At 38.9% G+C, this 19,421-nt stretch overlaps 1 protein-coding gene across 1 annotated transcript in view; it reads left to right on the top strand.

Moving 5' to 3' along the window:
* Positions 1-19,421, top strand: part of LOC121001312 (dynein heavy chain 5, axonemal-like) — a 304,445-nt gene that overhangs the window by 197,165 nt on the left and 87,859 nt on the right. The window contains 5 exon segments of the mRNA XM_040432320.1: positions 3,014-3,220; positions 5,131-5,460; positions 7,103-7,309; positions 8,314-8,556; positions 11,160-11,314. Of these exon segments, the coding sequence (XP_040288254.1) occupies positions 3,014-3,220; positions 5,131-5,460; positions 7,103-7,309; positions 8,314-8,556; positions 11,160-11,314 (1,142 nt within the window).

The raw sequence follows: 19,421 nt of genomic DNA, 5'->3' as shown, positions 1-19,421 counted from the left end.
TAAAAAAAGTTGGTAAAATCCAGATGGTTAATAATACAATTAATTTAACAGCAATAGTATATAAAAAAAAAAGTAGGTAAAATCCAGATGGTTAATATTACAATTAATTTAGCAGCAATAATAAGTGCAATATTGTATCACAGTGTTACTAAAAATCATCAACAATCAATCAATAGATCCCAATAACTAGATGGGATATTGGTCAGCCGGACCTACAGTAGTATAGAATGTTCGCAATGCAAATTGTATCAATATGATAGAATATTCCGAAATATTCTAAAAAAACTAAGTTATAGCATATAGACTGTAATTTAGCTAATATAGTGCTATAATCTTTTTTTTTATAGTAAATTTTTTTTTGTCTCTTCTGAAGTTCAGATTTGAAAAAAAATGTACACTATTAAAAAAAAAATACTATAGCACTGTATTAGCTAAATTGCAGTCTGTATGTGTATTTCACGAATATTTGCTATATTGCTATAACATCGTGTTTTAGAATATGACTAATATGACGAATATTCTAAAAAAACAAAGTTATAGCAATATGGCTGTAACGGAACGCCTAACACCCCGACCGGGTACCTCCGTTGATAGATGCTCCTAGTGCTTTCCGAGGACTCCAAGCACTCCACTTGACACCGTACGCACTGCAGACCCCACGAACCGCCGAAGCTTGGTTGAGGTCTCACCGTCTCCTACCCACCCTGGACCTACGACAAGGCTCCAGGCTCCAGTGGGTGAACCTCTCCTAAAACCAGAGAGCAGAATATATTCGTTATTTAGAATATTCGTCTTTTTTTTTTTTTTTAAATTTGTACTGTTATTCCACTTCGGCATACTCCTCCCCGACAAGCGTCTCCTTCACCATAGGAACGCCTGTGGGTTAGAATATACCATCGGATCTGAGTTTTCATGATCTCAGGGAAAACTCTGATCCGATGGTATTTTCTAACCCACAGGCGTTCACATGGTGATGGGGACGCTTGTCGGGGAGGAGTATGCGAACAACTGTACAGATTGGAAAAAAAAATCGGAATATTCTAAATAACGAATATATTCCCTATATTGCTATATATTCATTTTTTTGAATATTATTATTTTTTCCATATGAAAACATGATTCCTTCCTGCTTAAGTTGCTTGTGGGCCAATGACTCATTGACCCACACGAAAGAAGCAGGGAGGAATCATGTTTTCAGATCTTAAAAAATGTTGAATATTCGCGCTCAACACTACTGAGTATGTGCAGCACAGTTTCAGGCATTGTAACTAAGGGCCTTGGAGCAGCATGAAGATACCTAGTATAAGGACAGGAGAGGTGAGAACTGATTTTCTATCATCACTAGAACCCCCTGCTTATCACTCTTTTTGATAAATAAGGACCTTAGATTGATAGACCATAAAATATACACTGCTCAAAAAAAAAAGGGAACACAAAAATAACACATCCTAGATCTGAATTAATTAAATATTCTTCTGAAATACTTTGTTCTTTACATAGTTGAATGTGCTGACAACAAAATCAGACAAAAAAAAAAAAAATGGAAATCAAATTTTTCAACCCATGGAGGTCTGGATTTGGAGTCACACTCAAAATTAAAATGGAAAAACACACTACAGGCTGATTCAACTTTGATGTAATGTCCTTAAAACAAGTCAAAATGAGGCTCAGTAGTGTGTGTGGCCTCCACGTGCCTGTATGACCTCCCTACAACGCCTGTTCATGCTCCTGATGAGGTGGCGGATGGTCTCCTGAGGGATCTCCTCCCAGACCTGGACTAAAGCATCTGCCAACTCCTGGACAGTCTGTGGTGCAACGTGACGTTGGTGGATAGTACGAGACATGATGTCCCATATGTGCTCAATTGGATTCAGGTCTGGGGAACGGGCGGGCCAGTCCATAGCATCAATGCCTTCGTCTTGCAGGAACTGCTGACACACTTTAGCCACATGAGGTCTAGCATTGTCTTGCATTAGGAGGAACCCAGGGCCAGCCGCACCAGCATATGGTCTCACAAGGGGTCTGAGGATCTCATCTCGGTACCTAATGGCAGTCAGGCTACCTCTGGCGAGCACATGGAGGGCTGTGCGGCCCTCCAAAGAAATGCCACCCCACACCATTACTGACCCAATGCCAAACCGGTCATGCTGCAGGATGTTGCAGGCAGCAGAACGTTCTCCACGGCGTCTCCAGATTCTGTCACATCTGTCACATGTGCTCAGTGTGAACCTGCTTTCATCTGTGAAGAGCACAGGGCGCCAGTGGCGAATTTGCCAATCTTGGTGTTCTCTGGCAAATGCCAAACGTCCTGCACGGTGTTGGGCTGTAAGCACAACCCCCACCTGTGGACGTCGGGCCCTCATATCACCCTCATGGAGTCTCCTGGTAGCGCCTCCATGCTCTGGACACTACGCTGACAGACACAGCAAACCTTCTTGCCACAGCTCGCATTGATGTGCCATCCTGGATAAGCTGCACTACCTGAGCCACTTGTGTGGGTTGTAGACTTCGTCTCATGCTACCACTAGAGTGAAAGCACCGCCAGCATTCAAAAGTGACCAAAACATCAGCCAGGAAGCATAGGAACTGAGAAGTGGTCTGTGGTCACCACCTGCAGAACCACTCCTTTATTGGGGGTGTCTTGCTAATTGCCTATAATTTCCACCTGTTGTCTATCCCATTTGCACAACAGCATGTGAAATTGATTGTCACTCAGTGTTGCTTCCTAAGTGGACAGTTTGATTTCACAGAAGTGTGATTGACTTGGAGTTACATATTGTTGTGTTGTTTTGAGCAGTGTATTTATGGTTAACACTGTAAACTCTTCTAACTTCCTATGAAAGTTAATACATTAATTATACAATATTAATGACATAATATTTTTAAAGCTGGATTCGGAGTTGGTATACTTCTACTTACTCAGAAGCTTTGACTCTAGCGTTACAGGCCTGGTTTTTACTGTACCAATCAGTGGATGTTTGTGAATTGTAATATTCTCTGTGTTCTCTTTAAGGGCTACACAAGCAAATATGATCCAGAATTTCACATCACCAAGTCGCTGAACTTCTCCTCTGCCACTCTTCCCAACATGTTCCAGAGAAGTATTGAAAGTTACATAGATAAAAGAATGGGGACTACCTATGGCCCTCCAGCTGGGAAGAAAATGACCGTTTTTATTGATGACATCAATATGCCTGTGATTAATGAATGGGGGGATCAGGTAATAGTCTTATTATATGTATAAGGTGGGAGTAAATGTTAGGCCATTAATCTCCTTGGAGTCTTCTTTGCTTGCCAATACCATCTTAAGTATTTAGCTGCTTTTAGTTATTACAAAGTAGCCGGTAAATATGCATAAAAACTAATTAAGCCTCAGCAATAAAGAATAATATGACCTTCTGCTGGGAAGGTGGACTTGATAATAATGACTCAGAGAAGCCTATCTATAATTGCACTAAATGAGGGGAAAAAAGATTTTTCTTGTATAATTAAGCCCAGTGATTTCAGTCTTTGTTTATCACCTGTAAAACGTACTCTACCTTTTCGTCATGTATGTAACACAGCGTATTAAGAATAATGAGGTGAAGAGAATATAGAAGTCATTGACATATCTATGAAAGATGTGTTTAAAGCTACTTTCACACTGGCGTTTTGGTTTCCGTTTGTGAGATCCGTTTCAGGGCTCTCACAAGCTGCCCAGTGGTTTTGCCCTAATGCATTCTGAATGGAAAAGGATCCGCTCAGAATGCCTCAGTTTGCCTCCGTTCCGTCTCCATTCCGCTGTGGAGGCGGACATCAAAACACTACTTGCAGCGTTTTGGTGTCCGTCTGACAATGCGGAGGCAAACAGATCCGTCCTGACACACAATGTAAGTCAATGGGGACGGATCCGTTGGCACAATAGAAAACGGATCCGTCCCCCATTGACTTTTAATGGTGTTCAAGATCGTTTTCGCTATGTTACAGATAATACAAACAGATGCATGCGGTTGTATTATCTGAACGGAAGCATTTGTGCAGATCCATGACGAATCCGCACCAAACGCGAGTGTGAAAGTAGCCTAAGTAAAGAATAGGGATAAGATTGACTAAGGGCGTACTCACACGGCAAGCAGTGTCCCATGCGGTCGACAAACACGTGGCAAAAACCCATGCATTTCACTGTGAATTGTAATACAGTTATTAGCTGTATGGTTTATTTTACTTAGATGTGTTGAAAAATCACACATACTCATCTTCTACTTTTAAAATATATCTAATGCTACATCTTGCCAAAATGTTTTTGATAATGCTGAACCGCATCATTTGTTTGTACAGAACTTTGTCTCCCCAGGCCCAATCTGCTGCCACTGTTAGGAGCTAATCTGTATATAACTGTGTAAGGGTATTGTTACCCCTCTCACATCGTCTACCATTTGGTTGCTGCAGTTATTTACAGCAAATGCCTGTTCACACATCCTGTTTTCCACAGAAACAGATTGGGAATATTTATTAGAACTGCTACAATTATTTAATTCTATCTGTATTCTTATAAAAAATATATTTTGTAATTCTCAACTGTTCATCTTCTGCAGCCTATGTGTGTTTTCACAACATTGCAGGCTGCTCAGTCCTGTTCAGTGTCAAATCTGGCAGACAAGAACCCTGATAGCTCACTTTGTCTCCATTATTTATGCTCTTATGAATGAACTTTTAAGCTGATATCTCTACAAAAAAATTCAATAAACTTGAATCAAAAAGATGTGAGCTTCCAACATTGTCCAGGAGAGCAGAGATCAGGGCTGCAAAGTGAGACATCAGAGAGCTCATCTGACAGATTCTCCTCTAAATGGGACTGGGCAGCCTCCCTTACAAACTGTAGAGGATAAATGGTAGGCACATTTTGTGAAAAACTGTCGAAATTATTTTTATGTAATTTAATAAAAAATAAGGCAAAGGTGTCCTTAGCCTTTATGATAATGTTGCTAGACACATACTGATGCTGCCATTTCATAAATAAGTTTCATCTAAGATATTGCTCTGAACCTATAATCAATGAATATTCTACCATACAACATTCAATGTCTTTAGCATGAGTTCCCACAATAATAACTGATTGTCATTTTCTATTTGTTTTTGCTGGGCTGATAGATCACTAATGAAATTGTAAGGCAACTCATGGAGCAAAAAGGGTTTTACAATCTGGAAAAACCAGGTGAATTCACTAGCATTGTTGACATCCAGTTTGTGGCGGCCATGATTCACCCAGGAGGGGGTCGAAATGACATCCCGCAAAGACTGAAACGTCAATTCACAGTATTTAACTGCACTCTCCCATCCAACTCGTCTATTGATAAGATATTCCGTACAGTGGCTGAGGGTTATTTCTGTGAGCAAAGGGGTTTCCCTCTTGAAGTTTGCAAGCTGGCATCAGCCCTGGTACCTACAACTCGCAAAGTATGGCAGGCTACTAAAATCAAGGTTAGTGTGTAATTTATTCTCCTTTGTATAAATCATTTGTAGTAGTAGTTTTTGTCTCATTTTGTACAATTCAGCTCCCTACATACACGTTAGCTTGAGGTCTCATGCACATGACCATATTATGCATCCCTGTCCATTCCATTCTGCGTTTTTAGTGGATTGCACAAGGACCCATTCATTTCTAGGGGTCCACGAAAAAAGAAAAAGGACAAAACGCGTGTGTCCATTCCGCAGATTACAGAACATGTCTTATTCTTGTCCGTATTTTTATCTGCGGACAAGAATGGTCATTTCTAGTGATGGGAGTGAGAAAAATGTAGATTGCACACAGATGTTATCCGTATTTTGCAGATCCATGGTTTGCGGACTGCAGTACAGACATAGACATATGCATGAGGCATAATAATTGATTTTACTTATTACTGTGCTAAAAGAGACTTATATTATTATGATGATGACTTAAAACTTGGTTATTTCTAGGACAGCTTTATTATTGCTTTTATAGGGATTTTCTTCATGCTTCTGGATAAAAATGTATTGTGTGTCATAGTCTTTGTGGAGACGGTGAGGGAGATTTCTCAACCCCCATATATCAGAAAACTGGTCACAAGCCACAAATGGCATTTTTATGCAGCCCTCACCACTTTCCAAAAAGGGTGCGTTGTGTGGATGGAGCAATAAGCCTTGGCAGATTTATCAATTTCTGGCATAAATGATGACTGAGATCCACACCAACTACGAGTTGAAATAGATTTCATTCTAGGCACTGCTGGGGATATCAAGACCAGTGTAGAAACTAAAAATAGGGCTTTGCAACTTTTTGGGCTTACTTGCTTTTTTGCAACACTCACTCCAGTTTAGCAAAGTGGGTGGGAAAGTGGTCATGGTCAGCTGGACTCCAGATTTATCACTACAATTTTTGTAAACAGTCGCAAAAGAGTTGCAAACCCACTTCAGTTTGAGGTCGCATAAAACTGGAGTAGCATTTCTAGACAAAAGTATTTAAAGCATGCCCCATGTGTGACGATTTTGACACAAGGTAGGACAATGCAGACCTAAGCAAAATATTATATTATAATATTACCCTCATGATAGTCCGCCTACCTGAGTAAATACGTATAATGTGCTTTTTTCAGCTGGATCCACATGGTCCCTCATAATCTTTTCTGTTAGCCGCCACCATGGTCAGCCACAAGGTTGGAAATATTAACCCTAAATCAATAGACCAAATGGATAATAGATTCTAATTGCAGACAGGGCATTTGTATCTATTTAAGTGAGTTCACATCACTGTTTAGATTTCAGTTCTTCTGATCTGTCAGAAGAAGAGAAGAAAAAATAAAAAATAAACAGGATCCTGGAAAAAATGGATCCTATTGCATCAGTTATTCATAGGATTGCATAGGATCCGACAGACATCTAAACGGTGATGTGAACTCAGCCCTAACCCCTGTTCTATTTTACTCAAGCCCTTCTCCTCCAGTCAGTATAACACTCACTGTTCATTTTAGATAAAATGAGGACACTTTTTGGCAGCCTATAGAACAAAAGTCAGTAATCTCCTAACTTGATAGATTAATGTCGTCTTTTGCTAATTATGGATAATTATTCTAACAAGAGCTCATCTTGATTTCTTCTGCAGATGCTGCCTACCCCAGCGAAATTTCATTACATCTTTAACTTGCGAGATTTGAGTCGTATTTGGCAGGGAATATTAACAGTAACATCTGACATCTGTTGTAATACTGACATCATGGTAGCGCTATTCCAGCATGAGTGCACACGTGTCATAGCTGACAGGTTTATTGACCAGAAAGACAAGGACTGGTTCGAGAGCGTGATGCAGAAGGTAATTATGTTTGATTTACCTAGTTCTTTGCAGTTCTTATTGGCAGTACCAGAACCCAGCTCAGCCTATGATTGGCTGAGCGGGCCTTTTCTAGCGCTTCCACTTTGTCATGACCAGGAAGTGAAGAGCAGCATGGACTGAAGTGAGTAATGATTCCTTCTTATTTTTAACCCTCTCTGACTTATATCAGTGTCTGACCTCACAAATGCTCTTGTGGATCAATGGGCAAAATTTCCCACAGACATGCTCCAAAATCTTCTAGAAAGACTCCCCAGAAGAGTGGAGGCTGTTTTAGATGCAACGGGAGGGAGACAAGCTGTACTATTGCCTATGGATTTGGAATAGGATGTCATGAAAGCTCCTGTGAGTGTAATGTGTAGGTGGCCCAATACTTTTGTCCATAACCGTAACCCACCTTAGATACTACTGGGTATGTGTGCTGTAGAGTAGGCTTTCAATGACTGACCCATACTTATGTGCGGGTCAGTTATTGAAAGTGCTCAAAGGTCACTTTTATGTTTTCTTCTGCCATTTGCACAGTAGCAAAGTGTAGGGTTCACTGATACATCATTTTGTATTTTTGCCTTATTTGTGTTACATTTCTAATGCTCGTGTGTAAGCCACAGCTTGAAGCTTCTGAGGCACAGTGCAAAAGACTCACTTTGACCTCAACCAATTACCAGCACCATAAATTGGATACATATCACTGTGTTGGCTGTATATACACCATAAAATGAAGGATTTATATCTATAGTGGGATAGCTTGCATTTGAATACATTTTATTCATTTTAAAGAGATGATTTACAAATTTGTAAAATCTTAGTCACATCAAGACACAGTATAAGAAGGATGGGATAACTTTATAAAATGTGATTATATTATTGTGCCCCTCAGTTATAGCGGACCAGTATGACCAATGAGGCCTTCAGGGATTGTGGCCCAGTTGCTATTCCTGCGCTGCTTCTGTGTGTACTATGAAAGTGTTCATTTTATTATCTTACAGATTTCAACAGAGGATCACGGACAAGAGTTGATGCAAAGCATGGCAAACGAGTCTTACTTTGTCGACTTTTTGCGAGATGCTCCAGAAGCAACAGGAGATGAACCAGATGATGCTGATCTGGAAGCACCTAAAGTCTATGAAAGTATTCCTTCATTTGAAAAGCTCTCAGACAGGCTCAACCAGTTCCTGCAGCAGTACAATGAAACAGTCAGAGGAGCTAGAATGGATTTGGTGTTTTTCAAGGTAGATCGATGACAGCATTTGTAAATAATTCATGCAAAAGTCCCAAATACCTCTCTATATGGTAAAGATGTGAATGTCTTGAAACTCACATTTAATTCTCTAAAAGCAACTAAAAATAGCATACTTTGAAGCAATCTTGGCAGACATACAGGCATATGATGTCACTAATTTACACCTTGTACACAAAGTTATATTTGGTACAGTTTACATGTTGACCCATAATCTGAATTTATTTTTATTTTTTATCAGTATCTGCTGTTTTAAAGGGAATGTATGAGCAGGTTTGACTATGCTACACTGCTGACAGCACTAGGTAGTGGCTAGAGAGAGCAGTACAAACATACCTTGTGTTAAGTTTTTATTATTAGGAGTAGAAAAAATATGAATCTTTATTTAGCCAGGTTGTGCCCCTGAAAGTGCACTGGAGGCGGGGCTTTACTGTGAAGCGCTCTTTGCATGCAGCTGCTTCACAGCCACTCCTCTCTGAGTGACAGCCGTAGCATCCAACCAGGAGACCACTACAACGGTCACTGAGAGCAGAGGGGAGGGATTGTGATGCAGAGTGCAGAGAGCACATCACAGTGAAGACCTGCCCCCAGAGTGCTTGAAGTAGTAGAATCTGGCAGAATAAAAGTTCATATAACAAAACTCCTGATAATAGATGTGTTTGTACTATGCTCTCCTGCTAAGAATTGTCCAAACTGCTGACATACTGTCTTTAACAACAAGTCTATTTCACATAGGCTAAAAACATAAAGGGGCACATTTATTAAGACCAGCGATTTATACACCAGTCTCAATCCCCCTGAGCTGGAGGCGCAGGCCTCTACATAACTTTGGAGCTTGGTTTCGTAGTTTAAGACCATTTTCCACGCTATGAACTGGCATAGAAAGTGGTAAAAGTCACAGATTTTGCTACAAAACCCTTTTGCGCCAAAATCTGTGCCTTAAATGTGCCAAAAAGTGGCATATATTCCATAATAAATGACCCACAAAATGTATGTCCCATGATAAAGTGTCAAACTTCTGCTGGGTTCTTCTTCTGAACTTAAAACCAGAAAATAGCCCTATATGCAGGAGTCACAGATAACCAAAAAAATGGCTGAATGTAGAATTTTAAGACAGTTCACACAAGTGGCAATTTCTCCTCATTTCATGACACTGCCTTCCAAAGACATGTATATTCACATGAATGGAGATATTACTGCCTCCGACTAGATCAGCATTCCAGGGAAACATGTTTGTCTGAAAAAGTAAGAGTACCCCAGACAGAATAAGAATATTCTACAGGATTATGCCCATCCATAGCCTATAGGATGCTCAACCTAATGTAAATTCAGGTTCTTTAAATAGCTGAGATTGACTTTCTTATGCTTTGCAAAAACATTGCTTGCAGCGGCTCCTAAATAATGCATGGCACTGAGCACAACAGACACAACAAAGTCAACTGTATGTAACCAGTTCCCTAAAACTGTGTCTTCTTGTCTTTGTTCTGGTAAAAAGAAATAATGTGCAAATTCGAATGTCATTGTGTCTTGTACTAGTCAAAATTGGGAACCGTCTGCTCTCCCACATCCCGAAAGTGAACTGTGCCTATATGTTCTGTGATAATGGGGTAACTGGGATATGAATTTCAGAGACCTATGGTGTCAGATCTTGTCAGTGCATTACAGGGTTCCATGGAATATGAGAAACAATATTATATTGTATTGTGATCTGTTATTCATTGTACCTTGTCATTATAAGTAGATGCAAAGATGTAAAGATTTGCAGCATATAATAAAAAGCCCTAGGAAATAATGCAGGTTTTGTATTAAATATACATAGAGAAAAACCAAATGAATAAAATAATGGCAGTGTACAAAATATTAAAAGCAGTTAAATGAAGCATCAGTGCTATAATTATAGATAAATATGCAGAGATCAGCGATTAGAAAATGAAGATGAACTCTATGACTAAGGTTGATGGGAGAGTAGCATTGATGTCTAACAGGTACCTTCTCTGCCATTGGCTGCCAAAAGGTCCGGTCTGTTACATATTATGTCATTTATGAGTTGATTGAAAATGTAAAAATTAAATTGAAAAGTTGTAATTCTGATGTGGTTCAGAAAAAGAATACCAACCTTCCATCTCAAATATTTTTCTTCAGTTTTCCCATTTTAGTAATGGAAAATCATCAGTTTTTACATCCACTGGTTTTAACACTGAAGTCAGTGGGTTGACCAGTGGAGATTATTATACTTGACATATGTGTTCTCACCCATCAAATCTTTGGCTTCATTATTTCTAATTGAAAATAGTGAAATAAAACAATGGTGCAGTGGATCAGATTGCTGACATTGTTTGCACCGACATAATATTGTATGTTGCATTTTCCAGTAGGTATTAATCTTCATCACCATAAAACACCAGATGATGCAAATGTATCTAAATAGAATTCCATTCACACTGACACTTTCTGATGTTTTTTTTTATTTGTAAAAAACCTTATTACAGAATTAGTTAATAGACATAGTCAAAGACCCTGTGAATTCATGCCATAGGGTTATTTGAGTTATATAATAGGACTAATATTAAAGTTTTTGACCTTTTTTTTGTTTAGGATGCAATGATTCACCTTGTAAAAATATCTCGCATTATCCGGACTCCTCAAGGAAATGCACTGCTGGTTGGTGTTGGCGGATCAGGGAAGCAGAGCTTGACTAGACTTGCTTCCTTTATAGCAGGATACCAGAGTTTCCAGATTACGCTGTCAAGGTAAATATTGGATGTCATGAATCGTGTAACTTAAGGTGGATTAATACGTCCAGATATTTGTACAGATTATAGGGAGCGAACATTCCAGCGAGTGCTCATTCCCAACAATCTGCCCGTCTAAAGGTGCAACTGATCACCCGATGAATGAGTGAAACACTTATTCATCGTGTGATCCTGTCGTTCGTGCAGGCAAGTAAATGATCATTTCTGGGCAGTATATCGTGCTGTCTAAACAGTGATCTGCTGCCCAGAAACAATGCAGCAGTATGAGGACGAGCGGTCGCTATTGCATGTAAACACGGCAGTTCACCTCCACTTAACGAGCAGCCGATTGTCGGGTAGGAACGCTTCAAGGTTTGCTTAGAAACCTGGGATTCCTTATTGGAGTAGACTTTAGCTTGGCTGGATTATAAAATATTCTGAATTGTCTTTGTTTGCAAAGCTCTTCAGTCTTTCCTTGTGTTAAATCAATGACTTTAATAAGACCAACAAGGCGCAGTTGTCAGCTGGCATCTGAAACCAGTCGGAGTGGTATACAATTGCATGTCTGCACCTTCAGCTGTCTAATGAGTTCAGTGGCCCTACAGCGGAATGCAGGATAATTGCGGGTTTCTATATATGTTTTGCTATGATGACAGATTTTATGTAAAGGGAGACAGAAATATTCTTGACCGATAGCTGTTAACTGTGCAGTGTAATGTTTAGCTACTAATGAATCTAACTTCTTCAAGACACTCATTAATGCAGACTGAAAATGGAGCAATTCTGTCCCTCGCAATAAGGACTCTTGAGCATTTCACCTCATGACGAGGAGACAGAATGTGCTAGCAAAGCAGATGTAGTATATTGACCTCCTGTAGCCCTCTGCTTTCTCCTCTTTTCATGTTGCAACCACAAATTTTAAGATAGAGAATTTTAGTTCTTGATTCTGGAAGTCCCTCAAAAGTTTATAAAGAGATTAGTTCTAGAGTTCTTTTTTTTTTTCCATCTGTTTCTTGTGTCTTAATATGAAGCAGATAGATTTTAGTTTGCCATATTTACCATGCACGAACTATGCAGTTTTTTTTTGGAGTTGTATATGTTTCTTCTTACCTTATCTCATGCAGTGACTTTTTGACTTTATTATACTATGGTATATATGTAGTGTAGGAAGAAATAAAATAGTTTGTTTCAGTAGTGTGTTTAAAAATGTCTAAATCTGCCATTTAGAGACACTCTATTGTATGCAGTAGGTATGGGGAGTGAAGCGCTGTGTGACTGCAGAGAAGACTGCCAGACCTGGAGATGAGCAGCGGAGCAGGAGATGTAAATAACTTATTTCTTTTAAGGTCTGATCTGAGGTCTGACATGGAGGTCTAACATATGGGTCTGACATGGAGGCCTGATGGAGTTCTGATGGGGGTCTGACATGGAAGTCTGATGGGGGTCTGACCTGGAGGTCTGATGGCGGTCTGATCTGAGGTCCTGATATGGGGGTCTAATGTGAGGTCCTGATATGTGGGTCAGATGTGAGGTCCTTATATGGGGGGTCTTATGTGAGGTCCTAATATGGGGGCCTGATGTGAGGTCCTGTTACGGGGGTCCTTATGTGAGGTCTTGATACGGGGGTTCTTATGTGAGGTCCTGATACAGGAGCGTGATCTGAGGATCTGATTTGGGGGTCCAATCTGAGGATTTGATATGATGGCCTGATATGTGGTCTGATTTCCTCAGCTAAAATCTGCGGTGCATCTTATAAAGTGAAATATATGGTAGTTTTTATCCTTGCACATCCAGGTAATATAAAAGACTATGTATTATGTCAGTTGTGAAATGGTAAAATAGTAATAATAAATGTCACTTCACTTCAGATGGCTTTATATGCTATGGGTTTTCAGTGAACCTGTAATGATTTTTCCCCATTATAGTGTTATAACTTGGGACCACTGCAGGGTCCTTTGGTAGGCAAATATTCTGGGTCCTGTTCTTTTTTAACATATAAAGTTAGGCTATTTTTAGAGATCTTTATGTGCATTTTCATGTTTTACCCTTTCACAGGTATGTAGCTATTGTTAAAGTAATAGGGGCACTTACTGTTGCATTTTTCTCTGGCCATCCATTAATTTGTGCTGTCTTTCCTGTGTTCCTTTGTTGCCTACCAGTTATTTCTATTACATGAAAGAATAAATCAATGACTAATTACATCAATATTTTATTATGCTGCTGCCATTAAGCGTCATGTCAAATTGTTTAATACTGTAGTGGTAATGGCTGTTAATATTGTAATATTATGTAATGCTTTATTCTAATGACTTTAGTTTCATTATTAATTCACTAATGTTAAATAAGTAAGACCATAAACAGGTGTTTAAAACCACAAAAAGACATCTAAATTTGCCTTTTGAAAGATATAAAAGCCAAATTTCTGTATATACCTTTGCCGGGAGTTAGATATGTGAAAGACAAACAGTTTAATTACCTTGTGGAGGTCTAAACAATTAAATCTGAGTCAAAGTTCCAGATAGTGTTCTAGAGAAATCCCATCTTGTAAATGTTCTGTAATGATAACGTGTTGATTTTAATTTACTGCTAATTACTTCTCAATACCTCCATTTTCTTTAAGTTTAGTTCAGTTTGCAGGTTTAAGAATATTACTTTCTATTTTTAGTTAAACATGAACTGTCCTGTGTTTACATTCTTATTAAAAATTCATGTTAATTTGAAAGTTCACCCCTTCATGCATCTGGACATAAATATGTCCAAGGTGTGAGAAGAGGGTATGGAGCAAGCTCTCTAGCGGCATCTGCTTCATATGTGGCGGGTGCTGTCTGTATAATATAACCCAACTGCTGCAGCCAGGATTGGAGATAACTCTCAAACAGGCCGGCCATTCAGCCCTTCAGATACTGCGGTCAATAGTGACCTCTGCATCTGAGCAATCTTCAGATAGCCTCTCCCCAATAGGAAAACCACAGAAACTCCATCGACTGGTATAAGCAATTGAACGATCAACATTCAACTCCCCTAGTGGATGAAAAATTATGGTAAAAAGAAAGAATAAAATGTTTTTAAACATATTTAAACCCCCCATAATTATTAAACATTCAAGTTGTCCCCTTTCTCAATTTAATATATAAAACTAACAATAAAAAATTCCAGGTAGTTAAAATGTATTTATCCTGTGCACTGAATGGTAGAGATGAGCGAAGTGACTTCGGATGCTACATAAAATTTGTTATAATAGTGTACGGAGATTCATCTCCGTACAGTATTAGAATGTGTTGATCAGCTGAAGTAAGTTATTCACGAAGTCGCGTGAGACTTCGTTAAATAACTTTGGTAATTGATTATTACAATGAAAAACCACTTCAAAACTTGGAAATGAACTCTGCTTCAGTTCCGAGTGGTACCTTGGAACTAAATTTTTTAGCAAAGCGGCTTCGGATGTAGCATCCGAAGTTTGCTTCCCTCATCTCTACTGAATGCCATAATAAAAATCAAATTGGTCAAAGTACTTTTTTTTTGTAAACTTAATGAAAAGTAATCTAAAAGTTGTGTGTAATCGTTAAAAAAATGGTACCAATACAAACTACAGTTCAGCCTGCAAAAAACAAGTCCTTGCAGAGCTCTGCAGACAAAATTATAAAAAATGTATGGATGTCAGACAATGGCATCGCAAAAAAAAAAAAATTCTAAGATTTTTAGTTTTGAAACTATAAACTATTTGAATGTGGTATTAGTGTAATTGTACTAACCCATATAATAAGGTCAACATGTGATTTTTAGCGCCCAGTGAATGAAAAACTAAGAAACAATGGAATTGCATTTTTTTTTGTTTCATCCCACAAATATTGTATAGTATTTAGTAAAATATAGTAAATTATAGTGTAACATTAAAAAATACTTGTCCTGCAGTAAAGCCCTCATACAGCTATGTGAACAGAAAAGTAAAAAAGGTTTTGGCTCTTGGAAGGTGGGGAGAAAAAAAATTAAATTAAAAAATAAAACAAAATTGGCCTGACCCTAAGGGGATTAAACAAACACTCCCACAAAAGAAATATTATCTGGCACATTAAATGAAGAGTACATGATGTAAATTGTAGTGAAGGTTTTCTGCTGCCTGAGGGGAAAATTGAGATGGTGCACCCCCTTTCCCGAGCCTAACTGCTAAAGACATATTTTGATGGACATTACATTCTGCGCTATAGGAGAACACAACACTACACACCTCTTACATCCAGAAATTTCTCCTCTGATGTAGATACTCTTTTTCCTTACAGTATCTTCTCCACTGGGAGCACATGCCACAATTAATTCTTTCAGCCATGTCTCATCTTTGCAGAGTTTGCCACCAAGACATATTAGATTCCTCACTTTTCAATGTGCCACTGTGCTTCCCAATGCCCCCAAATACTAGACTGCTGAAATAACAGTATCATAGAGATAGACCCCAACATAGTAATAGTGCTCCCAGACTGCCCTCATTAGTAATAGTGCCACCAGTAGTGATAATGCTCCCCAAGAGTGCCCCAATTAGTAGCAGTTCCCTCCATATTGTGCTCAATAATAATAATGCCCCGACATTAACCCCAGTAGTAATAATCCACAATAGTGTCCCCAATATTTATAATGCTGCCCTGCAGTGCCTCTTGTAGTTCTAATGCCCACCCTGCAGCGCCAATATGTATAATGCCCCCCTGAAGTGCCAATATGTATAATGCTCCCCCCGTACTGCCAGTAATTCCCTGTAGTGCTCCTCTGTCCCCTTGTAGTGCCAGTATATAATGCTTCCCCTGTAGTGCCTACATACATATATGCAATGCAGATCACAGGCCTCTTCCAGCCTGTGGACTAAGTTGCAGCGTCTAAACAGCAGGTGGTTTCGATGGCATGACTGTCACCCTGTGACCTCCTGTGTCGGGTCTTGCGCGATGACGTAATCACAGGCCACAGTGATGTCATTGCAACTTTCTGCATCAGTTGTAAGCCAGACTGTAACTGTTGCCCCCTGAGGTGTGATGCTCATCTCACTCCATGGCAGATGCGGCCTTGAAGGTAATCTTGTTACCAGCGACTGTAGTTGTGAGTTATGCACTTCATTCATGTCATGACTATGTCATGTGACCGACACTCTGACTCTCCTGTGGATAGGGGATAACTGCAAAACCCATTTAATTTACCCAAGGAGCACATTGAACTGTTCTTTAACAGATCTGTAACTGCCTGTGGACAATCTATAGCCTTTTTTTTATGCAAGCACTAAGGCACCACATTTGGTATCTGCCAGACCATTGGGCAGTCATTTAACTTTAGACGCATAGATACAGAAATTGTTTAAATGTCATTTTCTGGTCACGCATTGTCATTTTAACATAAGAAATAAGTCACTTTTTTATATTTATTTCCCATTATATTTGTGGTATCTCTTAACTTTTATCTTCAAACCCTCTTTTTGTCAGTTTGATTCATTTTTTCATGAATATCTTCTATTCTGGTAGCTTTAACATATACTTTGGTCCCACCTTCTTATCTCCCAATACACTAGACTATGGAGTGTGAAATACATATGCCGTTTGTCTCAAAGCTGGATGATTCTATAACGACTTTTCCTGCAGATCTCAGTTGAATACAGTAATGTATCAATTGCTAATATAATGTCTGGCTGAAACTCAAATCTGTTTGGGATATTTTATGGTCCAGCAAAATACCCTTGTGTCTGTTTCTGAGCAGAATGTGTAAAACCTACTATTTGCATTTCAAGTAAATATTAAATGTGAACATTTGCTCTTTACCCTGGAGATAAAGCTTGATTAACTTTAGGAATAAGTGTGCATTTTCTGCATAAAACTTATAACTCAAAGGTACTTTCATGTTTTGATATTTAGCAGACTTAAGAAGAATAAGGAAATCTCTGAAAATAGGAGAATTTAATGCTGACACAGAGAAAGGCAACCTCGATAGAGTCAGATTATGCTTTCCTGTTCAGTATTTTCATAGTATATTCAATATCTTTGAATATGACATTAAGATAGTAGGAAGGATTTCTAAAAGGGTCATCCAAGTTTTGCCTCTGGAAAAACCTTTTAGCTGAAGTATTAATAAAGTGTTCCAGACAGTGAATTATTTCACTTGCAAATATTATGTCCTTTAAAGGTCAGGTAAGTAAGCGTTATAGGATAAAAAAAATAATGAAATGTATATAAAACATTGGAGTGCAAAGTTTGCCCAGTTTCATACAATTGTAATGTGGGCACACTTTAGCGGCTGTATTATGGCACAACACCCCAACCTCACAGTTGCAGGTATTGGGACCAATCCAATCTAGAGATACCTTTGATTTTATTAGCCCTTATTATTAGCCCTTGAAATAAATGGGGAATTACGGTAATTCAAGGGGTCTATGAATTCTTTATGGGAAAAAAACACATATTCAAGTTCACCATTATCTTCATGATATAAAATAATATGGTTCACATACAGTATACTTGACAGGAATGACTGTTCTACTTTCAGATACACATTTTTGGCACTACTAATTAAAGAGGATCTGTCCGCATGACCAACCCTATTAAACCAGGCATATTGCCTGGTAGGGATGAACATGCTTACTGAAATGATACCTTTCTTTTTTCTGTAGGGTTAACGGCGGCAGTTATATCTTTGTTTTTATATCTACATGTATGCAACCTACAAATTTAGAGCACCACAGGGTTGGCTGCAGCGCTTGGAGCATCATTAACACAATACCCCTGTGCTCTGCATACTTCCCTCTGCCCTTTGTTTGACAGAGCTAAATATTATCTAGACCTGTGTTCTCGCACCTGAGAAGAGTCGACTCGGTGACTCAGTGCTTGGGCAGTGGATCAGACGCTGCTTCTTGAGCTTGGGTAGAAGCATCAGATCAATTGCACAAGCCATAAATCTAAAATTAAAGATATCGCTGTAGCAGTTTGCCCTACAGAAAGATAGCATTTTACTCAGCATGATCAACCCTCGCTATGCCTGGTTTAATTGGGTTGATCATGCTGACAGATGTTCTTTAAGGTTTTTGACATAATAGGGCTGTCTATGTGATGAATGTAATTATGAAAATTACTTAGATGTTGACTTCTAAATCACCATTCTCACAGGCATAACTTTAATCTCCAGAGTTCCAATGAAAACAAAATCTGTAACAGCTCCCCAATTATGATATGCAATGGAAATTGCAAGTTTCTAGTTATCTAACAGTGTGGCTGTTGGGCTCAGATTAGACTGCAATCTGCACACCGCCAATAGTTATTCTCCTGCTATTTTCCATAAGCATTTTGAAATATGACCCCACATTGAAGATTATGGATCAGTATTTTTAAATATGCTTGTATTCATTTTTAAGCAAACAAAATAACAAGCTAAACAAAAAAGAGGAAGGGGCTAGGACAAGAGAAAGAAGGAAGATCGGAGATAGATTGTAGGGTAAACAAGGTAGTGGATAGATTAAATGAAATCCGAACAAAAACCTATCCAGATAGAAAGCAATATTACAAGTAGCTGAACGACAATTCTGTCTGGAATTGAAGCATTGTTATACAACACTCTTTAAAAGGTCCATCCAGACCAGGAGAATGCAGTATATTACATAACTTACAGATCAGTTTTGTTAAAAAGTACCAAGACTGGTTAACAAACTTGGGTTTGTTTACTCTGGAAAAAGGTTCAATCACAGTATACAAATGGACAGCACAGAGACCGTGCTGAGGATCTTTTTATACCTAGATCTGTAACCATGACAAGAAGGCATCCTCTAGTTCTAGAAGAAAGAAGGTTTCATCACCGAGACAGGGATGTGATATTACCACTTTACAAAGTGTTGGTGCGGCCTCATCTGGAATACGCAGTTCAGTTCTGGGCACCAGTCCATAGAAAGGATGCTCTGCAGCTGGAAAAAGTACAGAGGAGAGCGACTAAACTGATAAGGGGCATGGAGGGTCTTCGTTATGAAGAAAGATTAAAAGAATTACATTTATTTAGTCTTGAGAAGAGAGGTCTAAGGGGGGACATGATTAACCTATACAAATATATAAATGGGCCGTACAAAAAATGGAAAGAAAAACATCTCAACTTGTCTTTACTCACTGTAAAGCAGGGA

The sequence above is a fragment of the Bufo bufo genome, chromosome 5, assembly GCF_905171765.1.
Source record: "Bufo bufo chromosome 5, aBufBuf1.1, whole genome shotgun sequence".
Lineage (NCBI taxonomy): Eukaryota > Metazoa > Chordata > Amphibia > Anura > Bufonidae > Bufo > Bufo bufo.
This window is presented reverse-complemented; position numbering and strand designations above follow the sequence as displayed.